Below are 22,065 nucleotides of genomic sequence, written 5' to 3'. Positions count from 1 at the left end.
CTTGACCAGATTGGTAGGGCTTGTTGGTGCAGACCTGCAATTGACACCCCTAGAGAAAGCAAGGTTTGTAGGGATATCTCGAAAACTTGAATTTTTTTGGGTTCATCTGTTTTCCTGGTTTAAGTTCACGGTATCAGACATGGTATTACTGTCTATACCAATCCAGGTCGGGCCGTATTGGTTTTTCCTCCATTTTTTCTTTAAATCACTTTTTTTTATGTCTTTATTCTTGGTCCGTACCATTACAATGATATGGGTTCGGCCAGTAATTGGTATCATCCTCTTCCTAAACCGATACAGATCGACAGATTCTGATATCGTTTCCTCAAACCACATCCGTTTGAACCTTGTCCGAACCCAAGATCATCCCGTCAACACCTTGAGTCTAGAAGTGTCGAAAGGTGTCATGCACCGGTTGACCGGACCTAAACCTACCGGTTGAATCTTGAGACCAAGCAGACTCATAACTAAATTGTGGGGATTGAGCACCAACCGATTAATAATCAGATGTTCTTCTTGATCAAGACTGACTGAATATTGTGATCGATCGATAATCAATCGTTTAAGTAAATTTAGCCCTATTATGCTGTTTATGGCCCAATTAAGGACAATTTATAGCTCGATTAATCAATTAATCCACTTAACTCCCAATTAACTTCATTATGGATCGATAATTGATCTATCAAATAGAAACTTGTCTTTATCCCCAGACTACAAGGTCTAATTACCTAAATTGGAGAAAACAGTGCATGGCTTTAAATTGGTGAGAACCTCACTAATTAGGCCCAACTAAAACCAACTAGGCCCAATTGGTGGACACTCCTGACTTTCACTCAAATGTGTTAGAGAGAGAGAGAGAGAGAGAGAGAGAGAGAGAGAGAGAGAGGTCTTCATCTGTCCTTAAATAGCCAAAATTTTGTATTCCTGAGTATTTCCTTGTCGAGTCAAGGTAATTCTAAATAGCAGAGTACTAAGATATACAAGATGAGTTCACATCCTCTGCAGGGAGTGGTGACATGCAATGAGCAACGAACATTTGAGAGCATCTAAGCATGTTGTCGAGTCAAGGTAATTCTAAATAGTAGAGTACTAAGATATACAAGATGAGTTCACATCCTCTGCAGGGAGCAGTGACATGCAATGACCAACGAACATTTGAGAGCATCTAGGCATGCATCCCAAGGAACTCTTAGCCACTCAAGGCTCACTACATGATGCAGTGATTGCAGACTATTTTCACACATACAAGACATACACATATACTCATGAGTCCTAGTATAGGATTCGGCTCTTCTCTTTAGTGCCCATCATCCAGATTGACCCATAGCTATTTGGATGAACAACACATGGTGAGACAATGAACCAATGATTTGATAAAAACAAAAAAAAATGAGATGCTGACAAAGACTCAAAGAACGAGACAACAAGAACCATTATATCATCGAATCACCATGTTTCGTTCCTAGATTAACCATGGCCATGGACAAGACCAAGGTTAATAAGCGCAAACGAGAGGAACCCAATCCCCCGATATATTAGGTAGACTTTTTGCGGTAAATAAGAAACCCTAAAAACCAAACAACGCATGCCACATATCCCTCAATCCCACCCCTTTTCGGATCAAAATCCTCTGTTTTTCCCATCCATGTTTTTCCTTGTTTTGCTACCTGCAGAACGCGACACGTGAATAATAAGGAGACCAACGGTCAAGATTGGGTGAGGATTATTACATCCGGTGCGTTGGTCTTAAAGTAGTCCACGTGTCACGTTTTATTGGTAGCAAAACAAGGAAAAATAGGGATGAGAAAAATAGAGGACTATTTTCCCCCCTTTTCCCCAGTTGTCAGGTAATTCCTTGAATTGGAAGATGGAGTTTTCAAAATCCAACCCGCTTGGAAATTTCATACGAAAACAACGTCTTCCATCATATCGTTTGTCGGTGGATAGCGTGCGGACATAATAACTTTTCCCTTCTTCCCTTCAAAAAAAGTTCAAGAGAAAAAAAAGGAACCCTCCATCACGGTTTGAGGAATCGAATTGGTATTAATATTGATCCTGTTTGATCTGATCTCGATTCTTGACTGATACCTAACTTGTGAAAGGTAAGAAAAAATGCATACATCTATCAAGCCGTGGTCAGCAATAGCTTTACCAGAAGAGGAAAAAGCCATGGTCAGCAATACGCGGCATGGTTTAGTTGTCCTACAGGAGGAAAAAAATGCATACATCTCTATCAAGCCGTGGTCAGCAATAGCTTTACCAGAAGAGAAAAAATCCATGGTCAGCAATACGTGGCTTGGTTTAGTTATTCTACAGGAGGACCAAGACTTCGAAGTCCCAAGCCAGCCCTCCCTCCCTCAACTCTATTAATTCAGGCCTTCTTACACCATCTTGCCCCACCACACAGGTCACACCCAGAAACTCCAAATTAAGACACATATTAGAGAGAGAGAGAGAGAGAGAGAGAGAGGGAGATGAGAAGTAGTGCATGCTATCAAGTTGTGTGTCTTGCTTTGTTGCTGAGTATAACAGTAGGTGCAATGGCACAGAGTGCTTCGAACGTGAGAGCAACTTACCATTACTACAACACGGCTCAGAACAATTACGACTTGAACGCCATGAGCTTACTGCTCTACATGGGACGCCAACCAATCCCTTGCTTGGCGCAGCCAGTACGATTGGACTGCCTTCTGCGGGCCTGCTGGCCCCACCGGCCAGGCTGCCTGTGGCAAATGCTTGAGGGTAAGTAATAAGTTCTTTTAGTAATTTCGTCGAACACATGTCCTGCATAGTTTTCAGGGAAAGAGTTCGCATCATATGTTAACACCCTTTAGTTTGGATTCACACTTGATTGCAGGTGACCAACACGAGGACTAGGGCTCAGTTAACAATGAGGATCGTGGATCAGTGCTCTAATGGAGGATTGGATTTGGACTGGACTACGTTCCAAAAGCTCGACACTGATGGCAATGGTTATAACCAGGGACACCTCATCGTCAACTACGATTTGATCAGTTGTAAGGAAATATTATGTCAGACAATTATAAGTATAAGACTTGTGTGACTTATAATTATATTGATAGAAAATAAATGCAGAAACGATTCATGGAGATCAATGAGCATGCATGATAAACACTACAAAGACATGTTTTAGGCATACCTGAATCTATAGCTGCAGAATAACATCTCCTCAATTCTCTTTTTGTATGCTCCTTGTACAACACGATCAATGTTGATCTGGTCTACCCTCTTTTTCTTTTGCTTTAAATCATTAGTCTCACTTAATGGGTCAGTGATAACTATATATAGGGGTGCGGATAGAGAAATTAGGGTTTCCTCCCTATTAAGGAAACAATACCTTAGGTCTATACATAGTTATAAATATTTCATACCATTAAGGTGTGCTAATAGAATCCAATATCTCCATAGAGATCACTTACTAATAATATTGGATTCTTTCTGCTTACTCCATCTGTAGTCAATACCACTAAACCGGTTTTGGAAACAAATCTTTGACTATGCTAGCCGACCTAATTGGAAATCTTACAATCTCCCACTTGGGCAGCATATGTCACAAGTTTTAGATTTTAAAATTTATTTAAAAGACTCTCCAGTTTAGATAAACTAAATGTGGTCACAAACAAAATAGTGTCGAATAGAGTACACCTTAAACAAAATGCCTTGGTCTGAATGACAATTACAAACACTAAACTATCACATCTAAAGTGACATGGGACCAAACACGTCAAAGTGCTCATAACCTCACCGACTTGGGCTGAACAATGTGAAAGTGTGGTATGAAAATAACATACAATAGTGATCATCATGTTTATTTCCAAATTGGTTCAGGCTCAGAAACCAAATGAGCTCTATGAGACAGATATTGAAGGTATCATTAATTACAATCGTTCCCCAAACGCTCAATCTTCAATCTAAGAAGCTCATTGAGACAAGGTCCGAATGTCCCAAAACACTCTCACTAAACCTCAATCAATCAAGGCTTTACTAGTGACTGGATGTGCATGTATTGACTGAAACCTCAGATATCGAATGAGGTAAATTCACCACATATATCCACATATATAGTCTCTCTTTTATGTAGGAGGCAAATAAATAAGTGTATACACATAAACAAATGGCCAATAAAAATACATGTATATTCTTAAGAACAATAATAATGCATCACAAATACAAAATAAAATTGAAAATCAGATGGATCTGAATATATGAGCAAAGCTCCCACTAATAAAATACATCAAAAGAACTAACAAGTCTTTTATCAATAACATGCACTTGAAAAACTTTTGGAATCAAACTCTTAACTATTTGACAAGTAATTATTGTATCTGTAATAATGTAATTCTATAGAAATTTATGATTCACGAGCTTACTCTCACTGATATTTAGATAGACATATTCGATTCCTCCCATTTTCATAAAGAACCTTAGCTTAAACATAATTAACAACTACTGGCTTAGGAAGCATATCAATTCAAGATTAAAATCTATTATCATAATAGCTAGATAAATATTAAAGGATAAGTTTCATTCCTTCAAATTGGAACTATTCAAAATTTTTAACAGAAAATAGCTGGGAAGTCAAAGCTAGCAAATATAATCATACATATTTATCAAAATATACAATATGCAAGAAAAAAATACATATTAAACTTCCCAACAGTAAAATTAAATCTGACTAATTGGGCTATTAATCAGATTTATCCCAGTATTATTTTCAATAACTATAGGAAAATAGAAACTGAGAAAAGATCTGATGTCATCGGTGTCACACCTGTGGTAGCAAGATTGTCCAACACGTAGTGAAATCTTTCACATACAAGGGTAGACGCTCGAAACAACACCACTCTGAAGATTCTATCACCTGTGGTGGCAAGACAAGAACCTCCAAAGTTTTGAAGCCCAAAATGTCACCCTCACACTATCAAGTGAAATCGACCAAATAAAGACTCATCTATGATGGCAAAAGCACATTATTCGTCATAAGGTCTCCTTGACTGCAATCTATCCTGAATAATCAATAGTAATTTCACAATCTCAATAACTAGCCCACTAAGTGGAACTTAATCACTGAAACTATGAAAACCTATAGACTTGGATTGCTACCAAATGCCCGTGGATTTAGATTTTAGGTGTAAACAACAAGATGAACTATTTCATTATTAATTAATAAAAATATTCAACATAAGCCCACAAAAAGAACCCATTATAAATCTTAATAGTCAATATGGTAACACCATAATTTAACAGTTATCAAAGTATGCGCATTCTTATTATGATAGCTTTGTACTTTCAGCCATTACCATAAATAAATAAAAATCCAAATATGGTATTTTCTATAATGACAACATGCTAAATATGAAAGTTCATAACATTTATTCATGATAACAAAAAACACATGAAATATGTTACTTTATTCACAATTCATTAGATATACGAAGTTGTATACAAGTATGAACTTTCAATTCAAATGACTTTAATATCTAATATAAACATTAGTCCATAAACTTTAAGCCAATCACAATAAAGTCTCTTAATTTTTGTATGTTAACAGTTCATTAGTTGATGGGGCACATGAACTAAATAATTCACTAGATCAAAACAACAATAAATCATTAATAAATAAAAGTAATATGTGCTTAGATCCATATTAAGTGTAAACAACTTCATAGGTTTTATACCAATAAGCTACTTAAACTTCAATGGACTCATTTAAATCATTTAAGTACGATATATCTATTTTATTTCGATGATAAAATTACACATTATCACAAGTTCACATAGGGCATATAAATTCAAAGAAGTATTACTTAAACAATGCACTTGTGATATTTTCAATCATAATGGGGTGTTAAAATTCATAATTATGTGTCTCATTATGAAACCTGATGTCACGGACGATAAATATAACATCAAAGAAAACATCAAAATACCCTAGATTGACTTAAAATTCATGAAACGACAAGTGTAATATGCATAATAAAATATGTATAATGCATCTATCACTCTCAATAAGATAATAATTTATTCTCCCACTAATATAAGAGAGTAAGACTATATGACCTAATAAAAGTTTTATTTATAGGAGTCAACATAAATTCATATTAGAACTAAATATAACTGTTGGCTTGAATAAATAAGGCCAAAATAATCAACAGTATAAACAGATTTCAGAAGCCATTTCAATAAATCAAAATTAAACGATTTCTGATTCCATTTGCATAAATTGTTTATGATCTATCTAATTATTAGACTCTAAAACCGGATTTCATTGAAACTATGATGAAAATAGTTAATAAATTATCAACATATACAAGCAACGTAGGATGATCTTGTGTCATAACATCTCAAATGTGAGAATATGTATCATCATTAATATTAATCTTTAAGATGTCAACTCTACCCACAAAAAAATTCGTTGAAGCCCATTTAAATAGACCACACTAATAACAAAGTTCAACTTCGTGAGATTTACGTGCATTTACTGTAATGACTATATCACTCAAAAGTTATAATTGAAACTGCATCATTATTCTTTGGGACATGAATACACTGATCCTCTCATTTTCTTGTATTAACTGTGAAAATAACAATAACTTTTGAAATCCCCTCACCTTTGGGATCAGAAACCTTAAGTTACTGTCATTTTCTTTAACTTTGGTGACATTATCTTTAGGCAAATGTCATCTACTATGCTGCCCTAGGGAAAACCATGAAATAATAAAATACATCACTTTGGTGGAATCCACATCACCTTTTCATGGTTTTCTAAAAATGTGTTATATAGCTAATCATGTGCAGAAGCTTACACCCAATTTAATTCTAATATATTTATTCATCATAGGGTGTTCTAAATATGATATGTAAACACAAAATGACATTAATTTTCTATTTACGTCATTCATAAATGACTTTTTTTAATATCATGGTAATGATAAACTAGTGCAGAAACATGCATAAACAAAAATACAATACAGAAGCCGCTATAGAATAAAGACAAAACACTATAGCTGTTCCAAAACAGTTATGGAATACAAAATATAGGTCTCTTTTTCTTGTTTTAAATTCAATCCAGTATATTAAACATACATCCATTGGTCGAACCATAAACAACATTTTAGAGTACATAATTACATCCTCCCACTGGTTTGAATTATAATTATCCACAACATCCCAAGTACATGATAAAGTGACATCATGAAGATCAATGATATTTTATTATTCACAAGGTCTTGGGACTCTCAATATAATTGCTTTAAATCTAAAAAATCTCATTAGATATTATGTGAAAATTGACCTTTACCATATAAAACTATTTCAAATGATAAAATCCTTCACAATATGAATAACATAAACAATTTTCAACACATTAATCAATGACCAATTGGTTCTATGACTAAATACAAAAATAATAGATTATTTTTTTTAATAAATATTTTCCTATTTAACATCTGTCAATGTTGATGACTTTTCCCAGTGGATTTTTCGACGATCCATTGAAAAATCCAAATGGTTCAATTTCGGAGTCAATGTGTCGGATATCTGAATTGACCAACTTGATCGGTTCAGTCATGGCACAATTTTGGTAGAACCAATTCATCTTGATTTTGGGTTGGTTTAGGATTTAATCACTTTAAGGGGACTTTATCAAGACACTGGATTTTATTATTATTATTAGTATTATTATTATTATTATTTTACCTATGACACAATACCAATGCTAAGTCTCAAAAGATCAAGTGTAGGATTGGTCTCAACCCATGTTGATTTGGATCGTTGGATCTAATCAAGCAATGCTTGAAATACACGTGTTCAACATTATAGTGGTCTACAATTTTATTTGGTTTACAAAAATGGATTTAATTTGATTCAATTCAGCATATTTCAAATTAGGCCCATAAGCTTCAACCCATTACACTTAAATAAATATGGGCAACCCAAAACAAACTTTTAAACACCCATAGGCTACCGTTTAACCTTTAAAAAAAAAAAAAAAAAAACTTTAAGGATGGGTCTTTGAATCTATAACCTTACCCTTCATCATAGACCTGCAAAACCAGACAAGATTATCTTGAAAAGTCAAAATTGGGTGTTTCTGATTCTGCTATAACATGGACTACATAGAAGCTTCTGAGAGTAATTTGAATCTACAACTGGAAAGCTCTCCGATTAAAGAAATAAAAAAGTAACAAGAGAATCTTAATCTTTAGAAACATCAAAGTCAAACAAATCTAAGCTCATTACATTCTCACTCGTTTATTAACTGAAAATTAGCACCAACTAAAAAAAAAAAAAACTCGAGATTATGTTACTTAGTTAAAAGTTAAAAGCACCAAAACTTATTCCAAGCTACTCAAGAAATCAATCCGAGCCGACGAAGCAATACTTACCGACATCAAAGCCGACCTTCAGAGAAGTTGTAAACGATCAAAGTTGTTTATCTCGGAATGAAGACCTTTCTCTTTGATTGAACCATAATAATCAATTTACTGGCCCATAATATTTATATATAGAAAGTGTTGGGCTTGAGCCCATTAGTGTTAAGTTTTTTTAAACAAACCGTTATTTTATAAAAGACCATGGGCTCAGCCCATTTAACTTAGTTTCTAAAATATAAAACATATGGACTTAGCCTATTAGATATAACTTTACTTTAAAAAAAAAAAAATCAAAACAAAAACACATGGGCTTGGCCCAATTCAAGTTTAAGTTTTAAACAAAAAAAAATTGACTTATATTGGTCAATATCAGCTGGATCGAATCCGATGTCAATTCTAATGGATCCGGTAAAGCATAAATGTAAATGGTAATAAAAATATTTTATTAAAATGAAGGGGAATCTATCAAATAAAATCTGATCCGGTCCAAATTCGATACCGGACATTTAAGCCAATAGCCCAACGTCTTAATCTTTATTTCACCTTTTTTTTTTTTTCCTTTTAAATCTTTGTAAAATAACTCATCTCCCACGATGACTATTCAATACAAGGCGGGTTCTCCTAAGAAAATCCATGGAATGAGATAACTAATTAAATTCCTCATATTAATTTTTCTAATATCATATTCGGCTATATCACCCTCTTGATCCTAGATCTTGGTGAACTTGTTGGCACTTGGCACACCATCGCTTTCATAACATTAGGTAATAGTGACCACTTCACGGTTTACTAAACTAATGTAAATAAAAATTAAGCCTTATGTACGTTTTCTTCAAACAAGGAAACACGTCTCAAATATTCAATTTATTTATTTAATAATATAGAAGAGAATCTCATTCCCAAAACGAAAATAGAAGCTTAGAAAACTCTAAAGTTTGCAACTCATAAAATGAATAATGCAACGGCCCTACTAGACATATGAAATAAACCCTTTAACAAGCAGAAATTATTCATTACATGATTCTCATAAAATTGCAGTCCATTGACTCATCATGAATAAGCTCTGATAACATCGATAGAAAATAAATGTAGAAACGATTCATGGAGATCAATGAGCATGCACGATAAACACTACAAAGACATATTTTAGGCATACCTGAATCTATGGCTGTAAAATAACATCTCCTCAATTCTCTTTTCGTATGCTCCTTGTACAACACGATCAATGTTGATCTGGTCTACCCTCTTTTTCTTTTGCTTTAAGTCATTAGCCTCATTTGATGGGTCAGTGATAATTATATATAGAAGTGAGGATAGGGACCAACCCTGCAATAAAATTAGGGTTTCCTCCCTATTAAGAAAACAATACCTTAGGTCTACACATAGTTATAAATATTTCATACCATTAAGGTGTGCTAATAGAATCCAATATCTCCGTAGAGATCACTTACTAATAATATTGGATTATTTCTGGTTACTCCATCTGTAGTCAACGTCACTAAACCGGTTTTAGAAACAAATCTTTGACTATGCTAGCCCACCTAATTGGAAATCTTACATATATATCACAGAATGTACTAATAAAGATCAAGTTAAAACTCATAGAATATCAAATTGTATAAGAACAGGGGCACTCTCTGTATAAGAATAGGGGCACTCACAAAGGGAAGGGATAGTCTCTCTCTCCTCTAGTAGCCTTATACCTAAAAGTATTTATGAATACTTGTTAGCTTATTCCTTTCACTTGTTGGAATTTGGAAACCAATGGGAGTATTCTTAAAAGGTTTTTTTTTTTTCTTTTACAAATTTTTCTTAGCTCTCCAAGGGGGAAAATGGTTTTATTTAATATATATAATTTTTTTTTTGTAAGAGAGAAAATAGTTTATTTTGAAACTTAGAAATAATACTTTAACAAAATAAAATCTAACAATTCCGCCCCCCCTTTAAGTTTCAAAATATTGATAAGACGAAACATAAATACTGAGTTTATTAAACAAAGTTAGGCACATCGTTATAGACTGTAGGTGTCTTTAGGACTTGAACTTATAATAAGTTTGATAAATTATACTATAAAATACAGGTAAAGTTAAATTTTTTGAACTTTTCCTTATCTGCATAATCAGCTAGTTCATCATCTATATCCTATCAATCAACCTTCATGACATCCTTTTTATAAAAATAAACATTTTCTACCAGCCTTGTCCCTTTATCTTGGTCTTCGGGTTGTTTAAAGTTTCTTTTTTAAACTCTAATTAGTAGATGGCCTCATCTCCTACATCTGCTTAGGCCAACCCAAAGTTTGCACCATGGTTAACAACAACATACATTTCATGAGATCCATCTTGATTAAGAGATTATTAATCATTCTCCTGTCATTGTGGTGGTAGTGGTACTACATTTTTATTATCTGGTGGCTTTGTTTTTACCTTTTGAACCTAATCCAGTACTCTACCTCTTCATATTTGTTAAGTATTAATCACATAACCTATGACACGGGTCTTAAACTCATTCATTTAGATGATTAAACCTTAATCTTTGTAAGCATAGGTTTTGTGAACTATCCACTAAATTTCTTTCTGATTTCAATTATTCATGATTACTTAATCATCTAAATTCATTCATTTAGATGATTAAGTAATAATCTTTGTAAGCATAGGTTTTGTGAACATATCTGCTAAATTTTCTTTCTGGTTTCAATTGTTCTTAATGCGGAGGTCCTACCTGAAAATCGTCCAACCGGGACTAACTTTGTAAGAGCCCCACTTAACCCGACCCTTTATTATCCTTGTAAAATCATAATGGGCCCAATCTACATGATCATGGGTTTGCCGCTAACTTCAAGTGGGCATGGAGTTTGCACTAGTCTAATGGAAATAGTTTTTCTCATGATTCATGGTTTAATATGGTGTATTTTGCTTGGTTATAGCTCGATTTGGGCATATGCATTTAAAGCCTGGTTAGAATCCATTTCGGATTTTCAGACAATGTGTACAGTTGAAGCTTGTTTAGTGGCAAATGGTGTAAAAATCTGTTTAAAGCTCGTTTAGAACCCGTTTAGCTCAAAAACCGACTGATCATTTATACTTGTGTCCATGCCTGCCACATATAAACCGGAACACCTATTGAGCTATCACGGTGCAAGGAGGAAAATGGTGAGATCCAATTAGACTTGACCGAGACCAACCAGTTGACACCCTAGGCCTAGGTACTTTAATGTAAAATTATCAATCATAAAACATTATAAATGGTATTTGGGTTGGTGACATAGATCATGGACCATTAGTGGATTCGACAGGGCACATATGAGTTGGGCATTGGATCACTATATATGTAAGTAAAATACATAAGAAAACTCGTAAAATCACCTAATTGGCCCTACCTAGACTGGTAAACAAGGAGAATATATACGACACCCTTTATCCTAACCCACCCCATTTAGCTTGGTAGGTAATTAAGCATCCTTTTTATCTTTATCCTCCCTATTTGGTCAGAATAAAAACCTTACCCAACCAAGGCGGCTAGGGTAAAATGCATGAATGGTACCAATCTGCCACCTTTAGTGAGTGTGAAACAGATCTCAAATCAGGACAGCTTCCCAGCACAATTGGTGTAGTATGCTGCTGTAAAAGTTCATGCACACCTAAGTCTCGAGTTCGAACCTTTTGGTCCTCATTCTATTCTATTTCCACTTGAACTTAATATATGATATATGAATAAAGAACAGTAAGCATCATACATGCATTATGTCTACCATCAAAATAATCCATCACCGAATCTACTTTTATAAAATGAGAAATAAAATAACAAATTCTTGACAGTCCCACCAGTGTGATTATTCTCTGCAGTGATTGTGGCGTTGCAGTGAGCATCGAATGACTGAGAGTCTCCAAACACGTGCCTCAAGGTCCTCTCGATCATCTGATACTCATTGTAGAGGATGTTTTTGCATCCCACTAAGCACGGAAATTAATAACCTTAACGTCTATTTGTTCATCATCAACTTCTATGACTTGTACGAGACATAATTAAGTATGCAAAAACCTCTCGAATTTCACGAGAAAACAAATAGTTAATGTTAGTTGTCTTCCTTGCCAACTCAACACAAAAAAAACAGCCCTTAAAGTGAATATTCATTTGGTGAGAGAAATTTATTTTATTAATAATTATCTAGTACAGTTGATAAATTATGATGATAAAAAATCCATGCTCACTAGGAGGTCTGTTATCTATTTTCCATCTCTACCTATCTAAAAAATAAAAAAACTCAAGACGTAATGAAAAGTCAAGTTCAATCACAATTTTTTTTTTCCCACTCTTTCGTTTTCCAACCAATTTAAGACCACATTAAGAAAAGTTTTGGTCCTCTGATTCTAACTTCTAAAAAGTCATATTCTAACTCCTATAAAGTCGCATTGTTACTTCAATTTGATATGCTTGGTAGACTTTATGCGGCAAAGAGACCTGATAAGCCACCACATAGTATGCCACGTGTCCTTAAACCCTCTCCTTTTCTCCAATTGTCAGATAATTCATGAATTTAAAAAATATGAAATTTCAAATTACAACTAACTGGAAATTTCTAACAATTAATCACGCCTTCATCATCTCCATTGTCGGTGGATAGTGTTTGGACAATACAAGTTTTCCCTTGTGATGTTTTTTTCTACTCAGAAAAAGGAACCTTCCATCCATAGTTTTTAATAAAGGTAGCGAAAATGGTATCCAAAATTTTCCATTCATGAAACATGTAAATTTATTGGAGAAAAAAAAAATTATCCCAATAAAATGGCTGTTGCTATCTATTCTAATAATAAATCATTGATTTAATTGAGTCAATGAATTTTTCTCAATTGAAAGATCTTTTATATGAAAAATACACATTTCAGTTGACCGAGTCTTCGATTTCTGCTATTCTCATGCTAATACGGATCATTTGTATCGGGTCGAAATGCGCCCAATCTGATAGTTTATTTTAAAAGCATCTTTTATCATCCATCTTCTCTTCCAAGTTCCCTACCAGATTTCCCATTAAAAGGGGAAAAAATAATAATTTTTTTAATTAAACAGAAATTAGTAAACTATTGTGAGTAATTAATTACTAGTTGAATGGATTTAAATCTAAGGGCGTCAAAAAGTCAGTTGGGTGGTTTTTTTTTTCCTTTTAGTCTTTTTATATATTCGTTCATTTCAATTTTAAACAGATGAATAGTTCAGTCAACAAAATAAGCGAATTTGAAACTAGTAGCTATTGGTCTGATCGTTTCTGATACGTTAACGGCTTTTTTAATTAACAGACCCTTATCAATCTATTATCCCCTCGGTCTCAGATTTTTATACATATAAAATGTATCAAAAAATTGATTATATATAAAGGACCGAGTTTCCTTGCCTCCTTCACTACGTGAGATTAAGACCACTCAAGGGAGGTGGGAGGCAGAATTTAAGACACTTGGATCGCGCAATGAATGTCATCACCCAGTGAAGAAAAACTTTGTCCATATATATATATATATATATATTATATTATTTTAAATATAATATCATATCGATAAAAAAAAATTAATCGAACAATGAATAAGAAGTTATAGATTGATTTTGATTTAGTACAGTTTCTTATCAATTCAATTGATCCAGTCTCATTTTTGACATCCAAACTTTCATCCCAAATGCCAATTCAAAATAATAACCTTTTAAATCATCAAATGCCAAATCAAAATTACTTATAATAATAATAATAAGAAATTAGCAAGGATAAGTAAAGATAATTCAAAATAATAACCTATTATATCTAGTGATGATTCTTTCTCGGTAAATTGTTTGAGAGAGGTGTAAAAACAAGTATTATAGTCCTATTTTTCGTTAATAGTGAAGTAGAATCTCATCTTATCTCCATTGATAGTGATGTAAAATCTCATTTTATCACGGACATAAACAAATCTAACCCAATCATGTAAATTTATGTTCATTATGTGATTGTTTGTTCTACATAGTTTTAAAATTTGGTTTTCAGTTGCCTCATCAGTTATAAACCCAATCCATAACATTAGCTGGTAAATAGGTACATTTATTACTATATGCGGCAAAAATGAAGACCCATGTGATGAGGTGGTACAGTTAGGCTAATCTGACTTTTAAGGACTAATTCCCCCTATTCCCCAACCCTATCTTGGAAGTCCTTGAAGGGCTGAAAGCTGAAAGGCTGAAGCCGCCTCACCATTTTGGATTTTCAACAAAACCGACTTCTCTTCCTCTACGACTCTATAATGAAAGGAGGTACCCTAGTACCCTGTATGGGTGATTTGGTATTTATCCTCATACATTTATTCAGGAGGACCAAGACTTCCAAGTCCCAGGCCAGGCCGCCACCTCCCCCACCCCCAACCCTCAACTCTATAAATTCAGGCCTTCTTGCACCATCTTCCTCCACACAGATCACACCCACAAACCACAAATTACAAGAAGAGAGAGAGAGAGAGAGAAGATGAAGAGTGGTGCATACTATCAAGTTGTGTGCGTTGCGTTGGTGCTGAGTATAGCATCAGGTGCAATGGCACAGAGCGCTTCGAACGTGAGGGCAACGTACCATTACTACAACGCGTCTCAGAACAATTACGACTTGAACGCCGTAAGCGCTTACTGTGCTACATGGGACGCCAACCAGTCCCTCGCTTGGCGCAGCCAGTACGAATGGACTGCCTTCTGTGGCCCTTCCGGTCCCACCGGCCAGGCTGCCTGCGGCAAATGCTTGAGTGTAAGTAATAAGCTCTTTTAGTAATTTCGTCGAACATATATCCTGCATAGTTTTAAGGAAAAGAACTCTCAGTTTTGAATCGCAATTGATTGCAGGTGACCAACACTAGGACTGGGACAAAGCTAACAGTGAGGATCGTGGATCAGTGCTCTAATGGAGGTTTGGATTTGGACTGGAGTGCGTTCCAGAAGCTCGACACTGATGGCAATGGCTACCAACAGGGCCATCTTATCGTCGACTACTCGTTCGTCAGCTGTTGATCATCGAATGAGCCACTTGTCTACTACTAGTATTATATATTTAATCGATTAAAAACTAGTGGTTTTGATGTTGTGATCGTCACCATGTAAACGCATAAATAAGGAAAGCAACCCCTTTGTTACTCCTAATAAAATTCAAAAACATGAATGCTTCCACAGTTCGGTCTTGTCCCAGATTTCTATTGGCCATCGAGCTTCTTTCTTCCTATCTTTGAATGCCAAAAAAACGTAACAAAATTTAGCCGCTACCCGGTTGCAGTATGTGGCAGTCAAAGAGATGAAATCTTAAAAAGTATTAAAACCTGGAGGAAATTTGTGAACTCTGATAAGAAATGAATTATTATATTTCTTAATTGTAACCTAGCAGCCAAATTTTTTTGAAAAAATTACAAGATTACTCAAAATTAAGTTTTTATTTACAAAAATTACCGAGTACATGTTTGTGGTAACTAAATTACCCAAATCGAGTTTGGGTATTACAAAAATATCCAAAACAGTGTCCCTCCCTCTCTCACTTATCTTTTTTTACATATGGACCCCTGGTTTCCATCCACCTTCGCTTTTACGATCACCATGTCCACCTTGCAAGGGTGTCGGTGCCAAAACAATGTCTCTCCCTTTCTCACTTACTTTTTTTTTACATTTGGATCCCTGGTTTCCATCCACCTTCGCTTTTACGATCACCATGTCCACCTTGCAAGGGTGTTGGTGCCGCTACCACCACTGTTGATACATCCACGCTGTCGCTGCAACTATTATCATCACTATCACCACCAACCAGCCCCACCCCCACACCATCATGTCCCTCTTACTCTCCCATCCTTCTAACTATGTCTCTGTTCGCAGCCTCCCCTCTCCTATCCATCCCACTGAATTACATACTTGGCTGCCTCGTTTGAGTTTATCCAGCAAATGATTTTTCCTATAAAGCAAAGTGACTTCGAAGATCCTTGAGCTTGATTACAAAAGAAGCAACATTTTTCCAAAAGCTCCGTTCTAGGAGATCGACATGAGCGGGAATGGAAATGAAAAGGACCCAATAAGTGAACTTGCAATCAATGCTATCGACCAAAGCTCGGAAGGTCTTGGAGACCTTCCCCAATGTGCAACACACCCCTGTAAATCTACCATTGATTACTTTTAATAGATTCTTTATGTCAAAAATCTAATCCCATGTTACTCTTGTTCAGAAATTGGTTGAGTAATACCATGGGTTCAAAGTTGAAAGAAGAACATGAAAAAAAATCAACGGAGAGAGTGGAAACTGTTTTTCTAATTCAACCCAAAGAGAGGGAGAGACAGCAGAACCCTGTTTTTCTAGTTCAACCCAGGGAGAGAGAGAGTTTTCTAATAAAATAATAGACAAATTAACAAGGGGCTCCGCCCCTGTTTTCCTAATTGAAACAAAATAGGCCACATCTCTTATTTTCAAAGAGAAAAGAAATTGTTTTTCCATCTCAAATCGGAATTCCCCTTCTGATTGATTCTCGGGTTGCTTGGACATGGTTTGTGCAGTCAATAGAGAGGTCATCTCCTCCATTGTAGAATGAAAAGTCCTGATAGATGATAATTATATCTCGAAATGGACTTTCGAAGCTTTTCGGCTCATGTGCCTCAATCGAGTATAAAGGTGATTTCTGTCCTAGCATAATGAGCTTGTACCTTTCATATCCTCTTCTCTTCGTTCTTTGCTCTTCGCTATCTCTGCGCTATTTCATCGCCGAAATTCTTGCCACAACGAGGGAGTGGTTCAAGATGTACCAATAGGTGGCACACTTTGAGGCTGCATAGTGGAGATAGCAAGGGTGGAAGGGTGAGGACTTGGACTGGGGCGAATGGGTGGCGCCGTATCTTGAAGGTGCTGGCTTGGTAGTAGCCAAGGATGGGAAAGAGAAGGAAATGAAAGTAAAGGGTAAAAATGTCAAAAAATATATATGTGATGAGGGAGGGCATGGTTTTGGGTAATTTTGTAAACACAAACCTATTTTTATGTATTTTTGTTAACTGAAATATAAGTTGGGTAATTTTGTAAAAAGAAACTGAAAAATGGGTAATCATGTAATTGTCTCAAGAAAAGAATGCATTGCCTCTACAAAGTATACAAAGGGATGAAATTTTTACTTTACCAATAGTTATGATAGTTCACGTAGAAAAGAAAAAATGATATTACTAGCAAAACTCAAATAAAAATTAGGAAGAAATAAGCTACCCGATAGAGTGTACCTGCACCAAGGCACAACGGGTGCCAAAACATCATACTACGCTACGCTAAAGATGTTCGCATCCTCCCATTGGCCACAGGCTCTGGTATGTAGCATGTGCTATACTCATATGCAAGAATCAATAAAAGCATATTCCAATAGTTGCACCTATAATCTTTTCAATAATCATTCTAATAAATGGACCTAGTTTCCTTTCAGCCACTCTCTTTATGTTGACTTACAAGTTCAAATATTATTTATAGGGATTGCCAACCATTTTTAAAGCAAATATTTATGATCATTGATGGCTCTACGGTTCTTTAACCACGAGGTCAAGGAAAGCTTTCTCTCCAATAAATTGTCTGAAAAAGTTACATTTCAAATCGCTTTCCCACAGCCTAATTTAAGGATTTGTTGTGGTGTCACCTTGAAAGTGGGAAGTTATTTCAAATAGGACTTTCGACATAGCAAAGCCGTTTTCTTTTTCTTCCCCTATAATATAAATATTTGATTATGTTTTTTCTTGCTTAAGTTAGTTCCTTTTTGTGTCTATCTCTATTCTCCCTTAAAAAATGACAAATTTTTCTCAGAGAGAGAGAGAGAGAGAGAGAGACCTTAACTTATGCCATGAACTCAATCGAGATACGTATTTATTGAGGAAAAGGGAAAAAGAAGAAAAAATGAGATGCTCATGTGAGATAGTCTACCTTTCTTTCGTTTTCTATGGGGGTGGGGAGAGGTGTAAAGTCTTGGAATCCATATCCATCGACTCTTATTCCAATCATCCTGAATCAAATGAGAATACTTTCTTTTCTTTCTTTCTTTCTTTATTTTTTCTTTTTCTTTTCTTTTTTTGGGGCGGGGTAATGACAAAGAATACTTCAAACATAGCCTACCTTGGTCATACTCATTAAAACTGGCTCATATCATAGTTTAATCAGCTGACTAGTCCAGTGGACCCATTCTGATCCCACAATCACATGAATCGTGTTATTTCAAGGTTGAATAAGAATCATCCAATTTTCACTGAAAGTTATGAAAAGTACTACACACCTCGTGTGAGTAATTCCAATAAGATAAGAAAAGTCGAACTTAGAACCACTCGCTTCTTGAGGCGAATGAGGTGAACATACACTTCGTTGCCAGCACTTGGCCTTTTTGTTTTCATAAATATCTTTTTTCACCATTTAAATTGCGATAAATGAGATAGGTGTCAGCACCCAATGTGAGTACGAGTGAATCTATGTGCAGGGTAGGGGTGTCAAGTTAGGCCTGACCTGGACCAGCCCGATTAATAAATGTGTCGGGCTCAAAAATGGGTAGTACACGGTGCAGCCACCTAACCCAACAGGCACCTGACCGGCTCAACAGGTTTGTGAGTCTGACCTGAATCGACTCCTTTAAGCCCAACCCTTTAATACCACTTGACATTCTCATTTCACCACCAAGAAAATATCCAAGTGTGTTTATTCCAATTTTCAAGATGGACAAGAAATTGATTGATAAACAAACATCTTTAATGATAGATAATTAAAATTAAAAATTGAAATTTATGTAATTGTGGTGATGAATTAATGTTAGGTTTGCACGACATGCTTGGGGTAGAACTGTGCTTTCAATAGAATAAGCTTATCAACTTGAGTACTTTAACTATTGCATATAATTTAAGAAGGCTCGTTTAATGCCCATTTGGGAATAAAAAAGTCCATAGCCCAACTAAGGCCCGGTTAAGGTCCATATATGGCAGCCCGATTATAGCCTGAGACCGACCGGTCCAATTATAAACCATACCATGTCTGTCTTAACTAAGCCTGTTTAGCTAAATAGGCGTTCACAGTGCAGTCCTAGAATTTAGCCGAGCCCAATTAAATTCAACCAAGACCGGCCCATCCAGACCGGTTGACACCCCTAATGCAGGGAATCTCAACTCTAATGACATGGGCATGATCTTAATTACTATTGGTGATCAGTACAGGCCCTAGACTTAACTAATGTCCTTGGACCTCAATGGTCCATTAAAAGAAATGCGTGTATCTTGGTTCTAAAGTGTGTGTATCGAGCGAGAACGCATGTAAATCTCCAAATGAAAAATCTTTATTTCAATCCTAATTGGTTCAAAATTGCTTTAATTAATTAAAAAAATCACACACACACACATACAAAATCACCTCATGGCTGAAATTGGAACGGATCAAATAGTGATTAATCAAGTCAATTTCAACTTTTTCGTTGATTTTAATCAAAGAGATCTCGATTGTCTATTAACCATATTTGAGAAATCAGGTTCTGATAAAGGCAAATCACTTGGATCTTGTTAAAATTTCGAAAAACTTAATCAAGAGTCATGTAAACTCAACCAAGGTAAGAAATGACCAACTCGATTATAACCCAAGTCATAGCAAACTCAACAAATCTAGTGAATAAATATCCCCCCCCCAACATCAGTCCCATCAAACTCTATTTCTGCTTCACTATAATTCTCAAATTCATAGTTTAAATTTAGGGAAATCTCTCCGGGAATGTGGATGTTGCACTGACACATAGGAGGGGCAAGATGATTGCCCCACCCCTCCATTAAAGGCAAAAACACTGACCCTGTTTATGCCTCCATGTGCACCCCGACCCATTGGCTGTAATTCAAATTCTTAATGGACACAAATCGAAGCATTTAAGTTAAAGATTTATATGGATCGAATATGGATCAGATGTGATTGGATATACGGAATAACCCTCCAAATGGATACAGATGTGAATCGAATTCGGATTTTTATCTATCCATTTACAATCCTGACTTGTGTAACCTAGACCTTCCCCCATCCGAGAGATACGATTTGCTCTTAATCCGTTTACATCTCAGCTCTGTTACTCATTCTCTCAAACTTATCAAATCTTCAGAACCCTCAAGATCATTAGTTTTTTTTATTATTAGTTGGTTATCTATTTGAAGAAAAAAAAAAATAGATTATATCTTTGACCGGATATAGATATAGATGCGAATCGAAATCGTATTTTTGACTATCAATTAATATTAATTAACTGGCATTATAAAACTGGAAAAGGAAACCAGAAAAAATGCAATCAGCAATTGCTTACCAAGAAAGGGTCATGGTCAGCAATACACCCAATCTATATAACCTATCCGAAACGAAGACAAAAATGAAGACCCAATCCTTTTTTCATTCTTAAATATATGGATTTGAGTTTTTCACATGAGGCCTTCAAGGTCTGAAGCATGAAGTCGCCTCACCAATTTGGATTTTCAACAAAACAGACTTAAGACTTCTCTTCCTTTACGACTCTATCATGAAAGGAGGGACATCTCAGGGAGTACCATTTGGTAACTATATTCATACATTGCTTCAGGAGGACCAAGACTTCCAACCCACCACACCCCCACCCCCCCCCCAACCAAAAAAAAAAACTCTATAAAATCAGGCCTTCTTTGCACCATCTTCACCCCACCACACACCCAGAAACCACTAATACAAGAGAGAGAGAGAGAGAGAGAGAGAGAGAGAAGATGAGGAGTACATACTATCAAATTGTGTGCGTTGCGTTGGTGCTGAGTATAACAGGAGGGGCGATGGCACAGAGCGCTTCGAACGTGATAGCAACTTACAATTACTACAACGCGGCTCAGAACAATTACGACTTGAACGCCGTGAGCGCTTACTGTGCTACATGGGACGCTAACCAGTCCCTCGCTTGGCGCAGCCAGTACGAATGGACTGCCTTCTGTGGCCCCTCTGGCCCCACTGGCGAGGCCGCCTGCGGCCTATGCTTGAGCGTAAGTTATAAGCTCTTTTAGTAATTTCGTCGAACATATGTCCTGCATAGTTTTCAGGATAAGGACTAGCATCATATGCTGAAACCCTTTTTAATTTATCTATAACAAATTGATTGCAGGTGACCAATACAAGAACTGGGGCTCAGTTAACAGTGAGGATCGTGGATCAGTGCTCTAATGGAGGCTTGGATTTGGATTGGAGTGCGTTCCAGAAGCTCGACACTGATGGCTATGGCTACCAGCAGGGCCACCTTACCGTGGACTACACGTTCGTCAGCTGCTGATGATGAATGAAAGAAAGAAAGTACTTGTCTACATTCAAATGCTTAAATAAGGAAAGCAACCCTTTATAACCCTAACAAAATTCAAAAGTTAATGCTTCCACAATTCCGTCTTATTCCACATTTCTTTGTTGCCATTAGAGCTTCTTTCTTTGCTATGTTTGGATGTTAAGAAAAGAATACGTTACTTGAAGTAACAAGAATCGGTATTGGTATTGATTGAGATCAATCCCCGATCCTTGATCGATTCGAATTGATTATCCGTATCGTTTCAAGGGTAAAGTAGTACAAAAATTATATTTAAAAAAAATATATATAAGGACAAAATAGATTGATACTTGCCGATCTGGATTTGCCTTTTTTTTTTTTTTTTTACATGCTAAAGAAAT

The 22,065-nt window shown here is 35.8% G+C and overlaps 2 protein-coding genes and 1 pseudogene across 3 annotated transcripts; all 3 read left to right on the top strand.

Annotated features, from left to right (window-relative positions):
- The first annotated feature begins 853 nt into the window (after nucleotides 1-853).
- Nucleotides 854-21,926, top strand: LOC122090703 (barwin-like). 2 transcript variants are annotated; one of them, XM_042660376.1, is made up of 3 exons: nucleotides 854-886; nucleotides 21,098-21,395; nucleotides 21,515-21,926. In XM_042660376.1, exons 2-3 carry the CDS (start codon nucleotides 21,129-21,131, stop codon nucleotides 21,677-21,679), a joined length of 432 nt encoding a protein of 143 aa, XP_042516310.1. In that variant the 5' UTR covers nucleotides 854-886; nucleotides 21,098-21,128; the 3' UTR covers nucleotides 21,680-21,926. The 2 variants fall into 2 exon arrangements, with proteins under 2 accessions (XP_042516310.1, XP_042516309.1); XM_042660375.1 differs by lacking the exon at nucleotides 854-886 and having other exon boundaries at nucleotides 21,079-21,395.
- LOC122090701 lies at nucleotides 2,387-3,231 on the top strand (annotated as a pseudogene).
- Nucleotides 14,797-15,565, top strand: LOC122090702 (barwin-like). Its single transcript, XM_042660374.1, has 2 exons — nucleotides 14,797-15,147; nucleotides 15,243-15,565. Exons 1-2 carry the CDS (start codon nucleotides 14,878-14,880, stop codon nucleotides 15,405-15,407), a joined length of 435 nt encoding a protein of 144 aa, XP_042516308.1. The 5' UTR covers nucleotides 14,797-14,877; the 3' UTR covers nucleotides 15,408-15,565.
- Nucleotides 21,927-22,065: the final 139 nt, after the last annotated feature.

Source organism: Macadamia integrifolia, chromosome 10, assembly GCF_013358625.1.
Source record: "Macadamia integrifolia cultivar HAES 741 chromosome 10, SCU_Mint_v3, whole genome shotgun sequence".
In the NCBI taxonomy this organism is placed as follows: Eukaryota; Viridiplantae; Streptophyta; class Magnoliopsida; order Proteales; family Proteaceae; genus Macadamia; species Macadamia integrifolia.
Note: the sequence above shows the minus strand (reverse complement) of the source record. Positions and strands in the feature narration are given on the sequence as shown.

What these genes read in the sequence shown, in the direction of transcription:
- LOC122090702 (XM_042660374.1), top strand. Translation starts at nt 14,878, where the DNA reads ATGAAGAGTGGTGCATACTATCAAGTTGTGTGCGTTGCGTTGGTGCTG. An exon ending in CCTGCGGCAAATGCTTGAGT is followed by an intron (nt 15,148 to 15,242) that starts GTAAGTAATAAG and finishes AATTGATTGCAG; the next exon opens with GTGACCAACACTAGGACTGG.
- LOC122090703 (XM_042660376.1), top strand. Translation starts at nt 21,129, where the DNA reads ATGAGGAGTACATACTATCAAATTGTGTGCGTTGCGTTGGTGCTGAGT. An exon ending in CCTGCGGCCTATGCTTGAGC is followed by an intron (nt 21,396 to 21,514) that starts GTAAGTTATAAG and finishes AATTGATTGCAG; the next exon opens with GTGACCAATACAAGAACTGG.